The 16350-nt window shown below is 40.2% G+C and overlaps 1 protein-coding gene across 1 annotated transcript in view; it reads left to right on the top strand.

Annotated features, from left to right (window-relative positions):
- Nucleotides 1-16350, top strand: part of cxadr (CXADR Ig-like cell adhesion molecule) — a 44105-nt gene that overhangs the window by 12004 nt on the left and 15751 nt on the right. The window contains exon 2 of the mRNA XM_008428220.2: nucleotides 15055-15224. Within this exon, the coding sequence (XP_008426442.1) occupies nucleotides 15055-15224 (170 nt within the window). The remainder of the gene's footprint in view (nucleotides 1-15054; nucleotides 15225-16350) is intronic.

Genomic DNA, 16350 nt, shown 5'->3' with positions numbered 1-16350 from the left:
CTTTGTAGCCACAAACCAATCCGGGTCTCCATAATGTAATGCCTGATGGACAACTGTTCACGTTTGAACGTTTGAATAAGTAGACCCACAGACAGGCAGCAGAGCTGCCGCTCAGTTTTCCAAGAAGCAGCTGTTAAGTGTCTTAATAGAGCCCATGTATAATTCATAGGCACACACGCACACACACACACACACGCACACGCACACGCACACGCACACACACACACACACGCACACACACACACACACACACACACACACACACACACACAGCTTTGTTGGATGACTGGCTTTCTCCAAAGGGCCAATAATTAGAAAAATAGTAAATCTACCGCCCAGTCACAGAGCCGCTTCCAACGACGCAGCTTTCTTTTATAAGGTGTGCGAGGGCATTGCCTTCACATTTAATCGCTCTGAGACAGATGAGCGTTAAGAAATTATTCATCTGCGACGGCTCGAGCCATAACACACCTCAGCGCTCCAGCTGTCAATGAATGACCTTGGAGAATATAAGAAGATCCTCTTTTTTGTTGTCTGACTTTGGCCAAAAGCAGTTTTCTGGCAGCAGCTGAAACAGTACGTCAAGTTCCTGGATACTGGTCTAATCTATATCATTTTTTTTTATCTTTACAATTGTTTGTAAAGTATTTGGCTGATATTTCTCTTTTGTTAATTTCTATATCAAACCCAACATATCATTAGGCGAAAAGCCACAGCGCTGTGCCTCAGAGAGATTATCTTGTTGTCCGACTGATCCAAGATGTGCTATAAGCAGCGTTTGGCTGGCTGTCTGGGCTACTGTCGGTCAGACCTTTTTAGATGTCATTAGAGTCATCAGGGAGTTGGCGGTTTAAACATAAGGTTTCAGGCAAAAGCACTTTACTTCAGGTGCAACACCCTCAGCACTCGGATGACCTTGCAGAAGCTTTTCTAGGTGCTATTTTCCTTTTGACTACATGTGGTCTGTTCGTTTTTAGTGGAATTCGTTCCGTGTTGGACCTAGGTACATACAACTTACTAGTTTAATAAAGTTTTGCAGCCGATTACTTTGATCTGAAGAATCCCAGTGGAGACTGGAGTTGTCCTCCATCTCTTAGATCCTCCAAATATTTTGGTAGATTTGGAGTCGTTCCACACTCGTTCCATTTTTGAAGGAGAATTAAAAAGCTGTGGTTATAGTTTTATAACCTAACTCTTCTTTAAAGCTCATAAATAGTTCAAAGCAATTCATGATTTTTTTTTCTTGTTAGGTTGATTTGTCACACAAAATCCCAGTGTAGTATGTTGAGGTTTGTGCTTCACCACAAACCTCAGTATAGTAACCTTCTTTATATGGTTACTATAAAGAAAATGATATTCTTTATTCTGATTTATTATATCAGAATGATAAATTCTGATATTATTGCATTTGCTTTTGAGCAAGGAAGTCTAATAATAGAGCCGGTGGAGCGGATAATCAAGCACAATTATCCCAGCGTTGTCGTCATGCTGTGTCATCGAGGTTTTACCTTAGTGGTAACTTAAGCTCAACATTTCAGCTGACACTTATTTTAAAAGGAAAACAAAATATTTTTTTCCCCACACACCAGTCACATTAAGTGATGCTTTTTAACGAAATCAGTTAAAACACGCATAAGAGCAACTATGTATGAAGTTGACCTGATGAGAAGCATTGACTGTAAACAGTCTATAAAATAACCAGATTTGTCCTGCATCTAATAATAGTATTATTAGATGGATTCAAAGGATTTTGCTGTAACATTAAACACTACCTGCTGTTACCACGGTAACTATGCTTAAACCCAAATCAGTTTGTGAGGAATCTAAAACAAGCAGCGCTTCCTGATTTGATTCCTTCTTAAAAGGCACTGAGCGAATAATACCCAGTGAGAATTACACAAATATTTAGGGATAATTGGGCAGAGATTTCAGGTTTCATTTATTTATTAAACATCATCATCAAAAGAGGGAAAGCATTGAGAGAAATGCTTATAAATTAGGTTCTCTCTGGTTGCAAAATAATGCAACCACTTTTTTTCTGTTTTTCAGATACTGGAATCCAGAATTGTTTTGTGGTAACTTTTTTTTGTCTTTTTCTAAGTAGCATTTGTTAACTGTTTGTGGCAATACGTGCAGAAAACTGAAACAAAAATCGCCCTCTCTCATGAAAAGTTTGGAAACATGTCACAGGTAGTAAAAAAAAAATCCCTCCTGGTTTAGTCGGGACACAAATTGTGGCATCACCATCGTGCGGGATGAGTCCGCTCGTGCAGCAGAGTTATTTTTAACATTCCCAATTGTGTCTTGTCAGAGTTGTATGTCGACAAGCCCTGGTGTTCAGAGCTCCCTCCTCCTGCCGAGGCGTGAATAAAAAAAACCCAGCAGTCTCGGTTAAGCTGTAACAACAACTGACAAGCTTTTTGCCCTGTTGCTTTTCCACGGGGCTTCGCCACAGAGGTGCGTTTTACTCCACCTGGATTCGCCAGGCTTTGAGAGAAAAAGAAACTGCAGCCTTGAAAATAAATATCTGGCCCGTTCCAGCGCCGGCTCGGTTTACAAAGAGAGGAGGAGAAGGATTACCCATGCTGTTATCTTCTAACAACGGCCTTATCTTGATGTCCTGCTGTAGAGTCTGGGAGGACAGGACGGCGTGCTCTGTGTTGTTACTCTTCCACAAACTCCTCATTCGGACTCCTCTGACTGCTGTCTGTTTTTTTGTTTTAAATGCATTTAAAAGATATTGACTCTTCAGCGGTTATTCCAAAGTGCTTTGGCAACGTTTCAGTTTTGCTCGAGGCAAAATTCGACCACATTTTGTTTGATAAAATGCACAATGTTCGACTGGCTGGCAACTATTGATGGCACGCTCTGGGAGTAAAACATACAGAGGACTTTATTCCTCCAGTGTCCAGAGGTCTGCCATTATGCAATGTCCTTAAGGGCAGAGAGTCTAATTTTAGCTTGGAACCTAGAGAAAATGGCATGAGCAAAGCAGAGTCATTGTCTGCCTGCTGGCCAGTTCGGCCGATAGCCATACTTGTCTCTGCACTATGGAAAGTGGGTTACTATGCAAATGTAGCATAAGCATCGGTAATGTCTTAATAGAGTTGACCTTTCCAAGTTATTAAGTTCTTCAAATCACTTTACCACTTCATTAAGATAAATAGCTTTAAGGAACGCTGTGAATGAAATGTACAACTCCTTGCAAAGGCATGAAAACCTTTTGAACATGTCTACATTTTTGCAAATTCCAATTTAATGTATTTTTACTGGGTTATTTTGATGTATCAGCACAACAGAGCGTGTAATGAAGTTCCAGCAAAGTCGGATTAGACGGAGAGTCTCTGTAAAGATCGATTTTTAAGTTTTGGATTTAGGTCTGGGCTGTAACTATCTCAACCCAACACATAAATAAACTTCAAAAAAACAATTCATCAGCCAGCAAAATCTGACCAATATCGATATTGGCCCTATACAATATTACCACAAAGCATACATTTTTGTACTTATTTTGTAGTGCGCAATGTTAGAAACTGTTATTCAAACAGAGCACAATAGTCAAAAACAATAAGTATGAGAAGTGACCCATTACTTATTAACCAATGACCCGGGATACGAATGTTGCTGGAAAGAAATGCCGGGGTGGACTAAATGTTGGAGCAGAGTATTTCTATCAGCATGCTTATATCTAAAATTGCAGATGCAGGCCGATATATTCCTTTTTTTTTTTTAGCTGATATTTTGGACCAATCTCCGATATCAATATCTGATCAGGACATCCTTATCTTTTGTCTTCCAATCTACTCTGACCAGCATCCAAGTAGATCACAACTAAAAATATTATTCAGCTCAATTATCAATTTGTTGTACCAGCTTTCATTTGTTAGCATTAAAGTAAAGGCTATCTTAATAAACATGCATGCAACACGTTCTATTTCTAAAAAACACGTAGAAAACCTTCAATCATCTTCCTCCCACTTTATAACTGTGCTGTTTTATGCCAATTTGCTACTGAAAATCCAAGTAGACATATTGATGTTTGTAGTTTTTAGAAAATGTTTTCTTTTCTGATTCAGTGGAGGGAACAATGTGGAAGGGAATGCGGTCATGCGGCGGCTTTAGTAATGGTCAGAGAATGGATGCCTGGAAGAACAAGGGAGGAACCCAGGAATTCAGCTGGAGCCCTTTCTGCCCGATCGTTCACTTGAATCTGCACTGCAACTGGCAGCTTAATCCGTTTAGTGGTCTGGCGGTGAACCCTCAGTCATCATGTCTCGGTGATATCTCAGGCATGTTTGCAGCTAAATGAGCGCTCTCCGTTGAGCAGATCAGCCTGGCAGAGAAGTTCTGCGATTTGTTTCAGCTGGTATGAGGAAGTATTTTCTTATCGCAGAGAAAAGCAAGTCAGACCAGGGTCTGTTCATTCTCACGGCTTTCAGTACACACACTTCAGTCAAATATTTAAGCCTTACCAAATTGAAAAGATGAACCTGCTCTCCTGTTGACCTCCCATCAAGAATAGTCTTTAATTTACTGTCTCTTATTTAAGGAGAAACCTTCTACTATGATATTTGTGCCTAATTGTTGACCATTTTCGGAATAGTTTTTCAGGATTCCACACACCCGGGAGTGTGAATGAAGTAGCTGCGGTGCGTTTGAGTGTTTGATCAGTGAAGTTGCCTCCGGATCACGGTTGGCTTTCTGCCCCGGGGCTCACACAAAGGCTGGGGCGCCGATGGGAGTCTGGGTTGTATCCAGATGCTTTATTTGTTTTAGGGGTTGGTTGGTTGGTTTGGGGTGGGGGGGATAGGCTAGGCTTCAACATTGCTGCCTTGTTGCAACAGAGACGCCCCATTGTTATACCCCACTGAGACATGTGGTTTCCATTTCTTCTTTGCTTCACAGTAAACTGCTGGAAGCTCACAAGACAAATACCTGCATTTATTAGACATTGTTTGTCTAACAGGCTCACTAAATCCCTGTGTGGTATTTAATGAAAGGGCAACAGTATGAACGGTTTGGGTTGAAGGGTTTTTAGCCCCATTTTATTCTTCTTTCTCCACTTTCATGGCTGCAGATTGGTTAGTTTCAGGAATATTGAAGTTGTTTTACAGCCATATTTAATACATTAGATTATTATTATTGAAAAGTTAATTTATTTCACAAAGCAAAACGCACACACTGATGTTTTAAAGCCTTTGTTTCTGTTAATGAATGAGATTTTCTTCTTACAGCGAATGAAAACATGAAAATATTACAACAGAGCAATAAAAAAACATTTTAGTACATAAATGTGGGCTTAATGAAAAGCATGTCTAATTCATGCTTAGTGGTTGTTTTTTTCAAAACATTACTATTTAGATATTATTTTTTACTTATTTACGATACAGATATCTGAGGTTTATCGGCCAATAAGATCCGATCCTGAGAAAAAGTGCTGAATTGACTTGAAACTTTCCTTCTTCCTTTAAGACAGACATAAGTGTACTAAATTAAAAATGTATCTGCTAACTCTGCACCAGTACAGCACACTTAAATACAACAAAAGCTTCACAAGCTTGGCCAAACGTGTAAAAACAGCACAACTTTAATTAGTTCAGTCAGTGCAAATAGGAGAATAACAGCCAATGTAAAATAAATAATAAAGAAACTGTAAAGTAAATGGCAAAACATGACTTCACTCACAATAATAATAATAAAAACAGAATTGTAATAGATATATCTGCCTTCATGAAACAGGCACATGCTCACTGGTACCTGATGTAGAACCTTTTTTTTCAGTATCGAGACCGATAAAGATCTCTACTTTTAAGATCACAAACAAATCACCTGCTGTCTCATTTCCACCGTTTCTCCAGCCTTTCATTCTGCTTTAGCCTTTCCTGCATGTTTTTCGTTTCTAATTCCCCCGTTCTCATTACCAAAACCGTTTCTGTGTGACATCTTCATTGGCATTTTTAGAAACATGACATTCTGCTGTCTCGCTCACACACCTCACATCTCACATTCAGTATGTACAGTTTGTCCTGTTTTAATTATTTCCTCCTCCTATGATAATATTGGCACATTTAGCATTGTTTCCCCTGAGGATGATATCAGCGTGTTATCTGGGAGCTGCTAGCGGCTCTGGCGCATTGCCTATCAGCTCTGTGGCAGAGCCAGCCCTCGCATTGTCACCAGCTCTGTCCATTGGCTTCAGCAGATTCCTGGAGGAAGGGAGCTTTTTATGCTAATGCCTGCGCTTAAGTTAGCTCACATTTTAGATGTAGAATTGTTATCAAACTGTTAAGAAAGCTTTAGAGAAGCATCCCTAAAACATGCTTTAGGGATGGTGGTGAGATGGGGATTTGTCAAAACCTGGCAGAGTTTGGGTGTAGTGGTGTTTTACTGACAAAATAAATATCACTATTTTATTTCCATTTTTCATCTCAGGAAGCTGAAATATCTTTCCTCAATGCTACCTGACCCACTATTGGTTGGTGTTTGCAAAGCAGCCAATCCAAGACCGCCATTTACCGTATTTTCTGGACTAAGTCACTCCCCCCCTCCCCCCCACAGTCAAGTTCCTGTGACTTGTATATGTTTTTCTCTAAATACTCAGAATGCAGACCCATAGCATAACATGAAAACGGATATCTTTAAACCGCTGGTTGAAATATTTCCTCTTTCAGAAGTTGAAAGTTTTTCCCCATCATTCCCAGTTCCGTCAAAGGCTGGGATTACAACTTTAAAGCCTGCCAGAGTGTTTAGGCTACACTATGTCCAGCCTGTGCTACAATAAGTCAGCCTCTACCCTTCACAGTAATTTAATCAACAAAGAAAACGAAGAGTAAAAGCTAAGATGAAATCAGCATACCAATTAAAGTATTTACCATTTCTTGTTAGTTGGACCTACAGTTTGCTTAATCGTACCCAAGACTTAGTGTGGGATTTCAGGCAACGGCGCCGGATTCATTTTTCATTCATTACTGATTGCTGGCTATTAAATGTGCTGCTGTCATAGAGATTTGGTGGAAAATAATCGGGGAAAAAAATGGTTAATAGTTGTCAATGGGGAAAATGCGCAAGGCGCACTTATCACAGAAATCACTGGTTTTAAAAGTAACCCTCAAAACCACGAATGCCCAACTTACCCGGCCTTGCAATAACAATAGGCATCAGTGATCTTGTCCACAGCTATATTTATGCTGAGGGTCTGAGGATCTGCTGTTTTCCTCATCGACCGGTAGCATTTAGCTGTAACGTGCACAATGTCGGAGGAATCGCGTGGCTAAAACACCTTGATGTCGTCCAACAAAGATGACATGAACTTGTTGGTTCACTTGCCCATTGTCGTGGCTGATATATTGTGAAAATCCGGTAGAAATGCTAAACTAATCGACTCAGAAATACTCTGCAGAGAGTCAGTCGAAATGAAAGAGGCCATGTTTACATAGAAACTAAGCACTGCGAGGCTTTGTTTGTGAGACATGCAGCCACGTGGGACTTTAGAGGGCGTATCTGGGCGGAGCTTGGTAAGGTCCATTGGTTTGTGAATCTTTAAAGCAATCCATAACTGATTAAATTATGCTGTATATTTTTAATGTAGCTTAGCATGTCAGCTCTGAGGTCAGTAATTAAAACTGAATCACTCATTATGAAATAACTGAGCTTCCCTCTGCCTCTACTTCCCTCGCTGTATTCCCACAGTTGTTTAATGACTTTAGATTTTTTTTTTCTACTGGTATGGCAGGATTCCAGATGAACAAAAATTTATCTCATAGTGGTTTTCTTTCTTTCTACCCGAGTAGAAGGCTTTTCTGGTAAGCAAGGCATTTCATTAGCCTTTAAGTAATGACATTAGCTTTACTTCTAGAATTGATGTTTACGAATTCAAATTGGATGTTGCAGACATGCAATAACCACATCCTCTGGGGGGCTGCACTAAAAGCTGTCAAACACTCAGGCAACGGTGTAAAGTGCCAGTCATTCATCATTTCCGCCATCATTTAATGTTCAATTATGTCAAAACAGCCTTTAGCTCCTCGGCACTGGGGGATTGATGGCTGCTCTGTGTGGCAAGTGGAGCTTTCAGGCTGCATTATAACGCAATCAGTATGGTTCAACAGTCCCAGCTCTCTGCTACATTAAATAAACGTCAGCCAAGCTCCCTCTCTGGGCACCCACCCCGCTTCAAATCGAACGGTTCCAGCGGGAGCGCCGTGGCTGCCGTTCAGAGCGCTCGTTCGCACCGGCAATGGAGCTAAGGAGATAGCCTTTGTTGTGCCGGAAATAATTGATGCCTCAGCATTGGTGAGAGGGATTGGCTCGCCCAGGTTTGATTTGGAGTTTGGCTGTGCTGGGTTATTTGCTCGTTCCACAGCCCCACGGACTGCAGAGTTGCTGTAATAAATCACTAATGTTCATTCCAACATCGCTGCAGATCTAGTAAAATGTGAGTCGCTCATCCAAAACTCTGTCACTGCGGTTTATGTTTCAACTTAGTTTTTGTTTCTCCTCTGCACTTTATTTTTCAAGATTTATTCAGGATTTTTTTTTATAGACTCAAGACAGGGGGTTCACATATTCCTTAAGATTACCTAAATTAACTTTAAAAAATGTAGTTTGACCTTAAATACATTAAACACACGTTACATTTTGAATTTTGTCATGATAGGACTATCTAGTTGCTTACATTCAATGTATTTTTTTCTCTCTGAACTTTTTTGTCATACAAATGTTTGAGTCTCACCAAACATCTAAGAACAACATAACCCAACCTGACACAAACTTAAAATATATGCATTTGTTGCGATGCAAGCCTTAAATTTCATCCATAAATGTTTTAAAAACAGTCCTGAAACGTCTTAGATTTGAATTGGTGAAACTTGTTGGAGACCCTGAAAAGAATATTGCTCTCGCTGGGTATTAAATAAAAGATAGCCCCCAATGTGTGCCTGTCTCTTTTCTTGGAACCATCTCCACCATTACAGTCATAATACATTTCCCTATTTTCAGCTGATTGGCTGCAATACTTCAAAGTTGACTGATTGTGAACTAAAGCTGTCAGAGGCTCCGAAGCACGCTGTAGACCAAATGTGTAGTTTTAACAGGATTAAGGCATTGCAAAGCATGAAGAAGGTAAATAGAAGTAAATCCCAGTGCAGTGTAATTCACCTCTTTCACTTAGCCAAGCTTCTTCTGTCACTGTTGTTGCCTTGTGAGACTGAAATAGCTGCTGGCTTTATCTCCTGGTGGTAAGAGTTGGTTTTCTGAGCTCCAGGAGAAGCTTATCATCCACCATGGTCTCTGCCAGGGCTTTGAGGGTCTTGGGCGTTGGGTTAACAGAGGTCGGCTTGTCAAACTGTAAGGCTTATTAATAGTACAAGCTGAAGCCGCTCCTTGAAGCACACGACTTTGCTTTGTCTGTGGCACATTTAAAGTTAAAACTGATGGTTTAAACCAGAAATTTACATATACTGAATAACAAAATATATATATAATATAATAGAAGCCAAAGACCTTGTGAAGATACTGGATGAAACAAAAAAGATAATGTCATTGTCCACAGAGAATGTGCTCTGCATCAGTCATGACTCAAAAACAAACAAAAAGTAGCAAAATTGCAGTTTAAAAATGCACACAAGGACAAAACCCTTCACTTTTGGAGACATGTTCATCCATAAATGTGTAATGAAACTAAAATGGGACTGTTTGGCCGTAACGGACCGGCATTGCTGCATTTGAAGGAAAAACTGGGATTCTCATACCATCCGAACCATGAAGTATGGGGATTACAGTATCATCTTCCTGGGCTGTTTTGCAGCAGTACGAGGAACTGATGGACTTGATCAAATAGATCGGGTCATGAGGAAATAACATCTAAACACATCAGTCAGGAAGTTGAAGCTTGGGTTCAGATGGGTCTTCCAATGGGACAATGACCTCAAGCATAGAGCCAAAATTGTCTAAGGACAACAAAGTCAATGTTTTGGTGTGGTCTCCACAAAGTTCTGATCTCACTCCTAGAGAGAATCTGTAAGGCTATCAAATACTGGAGAAAATGTATATACAATTTTGATTTTGGAAACATTAGGAAAAAAAATCTGATATATTCACTCTCTCTCATTATTGTGGCATTTAGCTAATAGAAGTAATGTTGGTAATTCCAACTGGCCTAAAGCAAGATAAACTTGGTCTGATTTAACTTCAGACAGTGAAGGGGAAGAAAAGGTATTTTTATTCGCCGTCTGTAACCTCCTGGCTTCATCTGCATCTGATGAAATCGACCTTTGCAATCCATGTACACATCAGTGGAAAAACTGAGCTACTTTCAAGTACTGAAAGACAGATGAGAAATGCAGGCCAGTTATCTCATCTGTAGGTTTTCATCATTACCTCTGGAAAGCAGCTGCGATTGAACTGGAGCTGCGATCCGCACATGGAAACAAACCTGCTCTGTAAAAACAAACTGACTGGGGGATGTTTAGAATTACCATAACTACATTAAAACAGGACATTTGTAGAAAATACTGATGTTGATATTGTGCAATACTAATCACATTACTCAGACTAATGAGAAACTGTTTGAAACAAAAGTAACTGTGTGCCTGTCTCAACAAACATTAAAATAAGTGCGATCATTTCGAGTTTTGGTCTTCATATTTTGTTTCAGTTGTTTTGTTAATTTATTTTGGATATTAAAAATGTTTTCCACTTCCACTGTTAAATGTTTCTTTTTTTTGTTTGTTTTTTAGAAATGAAAATTATTTTTTTTTACATCTTTGAGAGTGTACTTGCACTAATATACCGTTGTTATTCTTATATTAGTTGAAAGTTTACTCAAGATGACAATATTATAACTTACGGCAAAAATTTCTGGGGGAACTTATCGCAACATTTGGTATCATCACACACACCTTATGTGTGTGTCACATTCGCTTGCAGAGCCTTTTCATCAGTTACTTAACTTCTCTCTGTTGCTCCTCAACTCTTTCGCAGCCTACCTCTGTCTTTCCCTCCCTGCGTCACGCCGCCCCTTGAGCACCACAGCAACCTTCTCCGAGGGATCGGTTGCCAGGAGACAGGCTTCTCGCCCCATTGTATGCCGACAAAAAGGTGGATGGGGTGGGCGGCGGGGTTACAATCAGCAGGCCCGCGGAGAGTCGGAGGCCAGGGGACTCTCGCACTCCACAATCACGATTGTGTTAAGGAGGAGGAGGACTGGCAGGAAGGGGATGAAGAGGCCACTGATTGAGTGAGCGCAGACTGGAGCAATGCTGACACCCAACCCCCCGCCCCCGAATTCCTCAAGCTTACTCCAGATCTCCCAGTAATCGCGCTGGGTGTGCTGCGTCACGGTAGGATGGAGATTGGAGGCAGTGGGCGACTCGTAGAAACCCAGCCAGACGGGATTAGTTATTATAACAAACTTTTTAATTAGGCAACGCGGCTCGTCCCCCGCTGCCCTGCACCCTCACTGCCCGCCCGGCTCCTGCTCTGCAGAGTAAAGACTCAGAAACACATACACACACACTGGCATGCATCTTAAAAATTTAACTACAGACACCAGACTCACGGAAATAAATGAGTGTCTGCTTTGCGTGCATGGCTGCGTTTGCCAGCAATCCATTTTTCATTTCCTTGTTTTCCTTGGTCTGAGATGATGGCCTCCCTTATCAATCCATTATATTCACTTAAAGCTAGAAGGCCAGTTTACTTTTGCCCCGGTGCCATTACTCTAAATAACGATCACTTTCACCCTAAATAAACTAATGACTACATGTAGCAGCCTCACACTGCTGCATACTTCATTTATGCCTCAATCTGAGGAACATCCTGCAGGGTTCACACACGGTACAGAGAAAGTGCTGCTGATAGTTGCTGATTAACACTCTGAACTACTTTCTGTTTGCATGTGAACAGGTTTGATTATGGCTGCTGTTTTTACCAGAAGATCCCAGTGGTAGATTAGATGATTAAAAACAATCATGTTTTTGTTTGGATTTTTGTAATTGCTTTGTTTTTGTTGGTGGTTTTTAAAGACGGCAGAATACAAACTTTCTTGGAATTAAATACCTTCTATTTTTTTTAGTTTTTTTTTTTTTTTACATTTTCTTGACGTGCGTATACTTGTGAGTGACGCTTGAGTAAACTTCAGTAGCATTTGTTGGGGGAAATAAATGTTTTTTTTTAGAATTGTCATCCAATTATTAGTTGCCCACCGGTCAGTAATTACCTAAGACTAATTACAGTGACAGTGATTCTACAAGGCTTGCTTCATCTTCTATTGTACTTTGTGCTGGTCGCTCACATGTGATTTAATATAAAAAATTCTAAGGGACACTAAGAGATACTTTTACAAGGTAATGTAGTTATTTGAGTTTCTAAGTTAGCAAAGCGTGATTTTTGATGTGTGAGGGCCCCAAGCTGAAGACTTTTTCAGTTTTTAGTTTCTGAATGAAGCTGAGCTGCAACCTAGACAAATAGTTTATGAACCTGGGGTGTCATAGATTTAACGGATACATCAGACTGTGCCTTTTATTACCTGCCAGAAATCAATCACTATAGTCAACTGTTCCAGCTGAACGCGTTCTTCTTCTTCCCTCACAATACAATCTTCTCTGCTTTCGAAGCAACTGTGAATAACGCCCCAGCTCCTCGTAGCGCGTGATGAATTGACACAGCTTTCCTTCATGTGGATGACAAGCCGAATATCCGTTTTGACATTGATAGACACATATCTGTTTGTTTTTTTTTTCTTCCCCATTTTACTCCTCCATTCCCTAGCCCCCGCTGAAGGCGATGGATCACTCCCCAGTCAAGGGCGTCTGTCAGAATCTGTGGGCTCAAACGACCAGCTGCAGCTCTGGCAGTCGGAAAATGAAACCACCGTGTCACTCGCTTACAGGCTCTGAAATTCAGCTTTAGTGGATGTGACTGGGATTGTTTCATGTTGTGCATCTCATTTAGTTGTGTGTCAATGCTCAGAGGGTGGGTACGGTTCTGAAGTTGAAATGGAGCAGATAGAGATAAATCTACTACTCGAGCCCAAATTTTCATCAGTAAAATGATCCTTATCCTTTCAGCTTCTTCATCAAGAAATGATGGATTGACTTACAGTGGATCAGTACTGTAGAGTACTGATCCACAGTTCTCTATAGTACTCGACACCAATCCTGTACAGAAAAACGACGCTGAATTAACTTAAAACATGTATATTTTTTAAACACAGATATAAATGATCTAAATTACAAATTCATTTGACAACGCTACACCAGTAAAGCACACTGTAATACTACAATAACTTCATAAACTTGGTGAAACACAAATTTATTCAATCAGTACTATTAGGAGTATAAGAGCCAGTGTAAAATAAAGAAACTGACAGAAAAAAAATAGATTGACTGTCTCAAATGTGTAAAAATAAACTGCAGCAAACTTTCTTTCAAATGGTTTCTAAGGTGCAACAAGGAATTCTAAATATAATGTAAAATAAACAATAAAGCATTACGTTGCTGAGAGCATGAAGCATAGAACTGGACTGAATAGTTCTGCCCTTATGGATCGGGGACATTATAACTGAGACCCGATGTAGAATATCTGATGCAGATACTAATATTTGATCGTGCATCTCTGTAGAGTACATATTTAAAATGTAAAGCATGTGACATTTGTTTGCCTATGAATAGCATGATCATGCTTTTCATAGGCAAATGTGAGAAGCTTATGAGAAGCATAAAAGAAGAAACTGTGTCAGAAATTATTGTGATAAATGATGATATTGTCGTTTTGAGATCTTCTGCCACGGATATATAATTCCCATAAAGGAATATAAAATTTCCTCTTCCTGTTTCCCTGATTGTCTTTTCACACTACAGTAGACTCTTTCCATCAGTGGGGAGGCACCTAAATGTAACGCTGATCTAGCTAAAGGAAAATCCCATGTTTTTTTATTACACAGAGAGCTTTTCATAAACAGAACGGTTTTATTATAGATATGTACTTAAAGAAATCCCCCCGACCCTATTTATTTATTAGTATGTGGGAGGTTGTCAAACGGATCTTAACACATTATGACAGCGTGTGACAGCTCTATTCTCTATGGGCTGCGTTTCTGTCACAGCTGAAATCTCCTATAGAACGAGATATTTTAACCCATTCTGTATCTGGAGAAGAATATCAGCAGCTTTTTGTCATTTTTAACGGACCAGTTTCTCATCGTGTCATTGTTTATTCCTTTTTTTTTTTTTTTTTTTTTTTTTTTTTACTGTGTAGTTATTTATTTTCTCTGAAAACAGGTGGATATAATTACAGAGATGTACCAACTCAGCCAGAGATGAGAACTTGATCATTTCCCCCTTATCAGCAGGTCAGCGTCTGTCAAAACAAAATCTATTTTTGTATGCATCAAAATGAGGAACTCTCATCTTCTGACTATAAATGAATCAGCTGACTGACTTCAGTTTGACTATCATTTATACAAATCAGATGAAGTTTGGGGGCATAGACTTTAATAATGGGGGAAAACTTTGTAATTCTTTCATTTTCATGAAAATAAAAGGGAAGCCATAATTAATCCGAACTAAAACGACAGGTTTCTCAAAGGGTTTGGTTTGTTTTCACAATGGAGTTTGAAAGCAAACCGGTAGCACGTTGAAACTTTTGGTCCCAATCGAACCAAACGTACCGGACTATGAACAATGTCCTTCTTTTACTCTGAATAGTAAAGGATAAATCTTACCCTAAAAGTTAGGTCTGAGTCCATTTTTCCGGTGCTGTGGATCAGTGATCCACTGATTATGACCATGAAGGGCTCATAAACGGTGTTTATAGTAGCTTTAATAAATCAGGCTGATGTCAACAAGGCATCTGTTTGCAATGATACAGAGATATATCATGTTTTATGGATTAAGCAGCCTCCATCACTACAACCTTACTATGGTGTAAGATAAAATTGCTCCCAGGCGGAGGAGAGTATCCAGCAGGTTTCACATGTTAAGTGAAATATTGCTAAGTTTATTGCTAGACATGTTACAGCTCTGACTCTGACGTTCTTCATCCCTCTCTGTCCAGCTCTGGTCTCGGCTTTAGAGATCACATCTAGTCCAACGGCACCTCTGGAGAAGGCCAGCGGGCAGAGCGTGAAGCTGGACTGCCAGTTCTCCCTGACCTCCTCAGACACTGGACCTCTGGACATAGAATGGAGTTTGTTGGCCTCCGACAACCAAATTAACGACCAAGTGGTATGTGACCATGTTTTTTATATTATGAGCTCTTTATTTTTCTTTGGTGGAATTCTTGATATTTCTGCTGTCATTTCTTGAATAAAATGGAGCACAATTTATTTAAAAGTTCTTCATTGTGTTTAAACCATTACACACCCATAGGACTGTGTGTAGCTATAGCTGATGTTTTCTTTTTCTCTAAGCCCTTTCTTCTTCTTCTCTCTCTTTCTCCTGTGGCTTTAGTGACTGTTTGTCCCTCCAAAATTCTTTAATTCTCGTTAGTCAGAAATGGGTCAGTACGTCGTCATTAGGTACCTCTGTTAATAACACAGCCCACTCTGTCCGCTGACCCAACAAGCCCCGCTCTAACTAAAGAGACCTAAATCCTCCTCTGTTCACTGGTTTCTGATTTGAACTGATCCTTTCTAGTTGGGATTTACCTTCCTTTTTTTTCCCTCGACGATACTTAAAAACAATAAGCCTCAGTATCGTTTCATGTGCTTTGGTTTCACACGCCGTATGTTCCCGAGAATTTAAATATTTCCGACATCTCTCGGGGAACACATTTGTTCTCCTTGACCTGTTAAGAGTCCCACACGTTCTAGTAGCCTTTAACCAACACATAGTCACGCACGGACTAAATTCTTCGCAATTAGAGGCACATTATTTCCAAGTGGCTGTTTTAGTATATGTGACGGGGATCTGTAGAATTAGGCCAATGTGCTGCTGTGTCAGACAATGAAAGGAGAGTGAAAGTTTATAGCCAGAGGCTCCCAGATGCTCAGGAACCATGATGAACCTTTGCTCACATTAAGGCGAGTAAATCCAGGCTGGACTCAGCAGGGCAGTTTGCTACAACATGTGGGCTTGCCTACAATATCTCATATATCAGTATCTTTTTGTGGCTGGTGAGCCGGAGCTAATTTGTGGTGCTTTTGTCGGATGGAGTGAGAAATGCCTGGGATTCTGGCACCAGCAGTCATTTGCATTTTTTTCTCACTGCCTGGCCGCGGACTCGCTAAAGGGAGGGTCTGTCCTGAATGTTTCCCACCATGGCGACAGCAGCCACACACGGCCCACTATCAGACTCTCATGTTACTGCAACTCTGTGAAAAGTTCCGGTGGTTTCCAGGTCTGCTGTGTA

The sequence above is a fragment of the Poecilia reticulata genome, linkage group LG14, assembly GCF_000633615.1.
Source record: "Poecilia reticulata strain Guanapo linkage group LG14, Guppy_female_1.0+MT, whole genome shotgun sequence".
NCBI lineage: Eukaryota > Metazoa > Chordata > Actinopteri > Cyprinodontiformes > Poeciliidae > Poecilia > Poecilia reticulata.
This window is presented reverse-complemented; position numbering and strand designations above follow the sequence as displayed.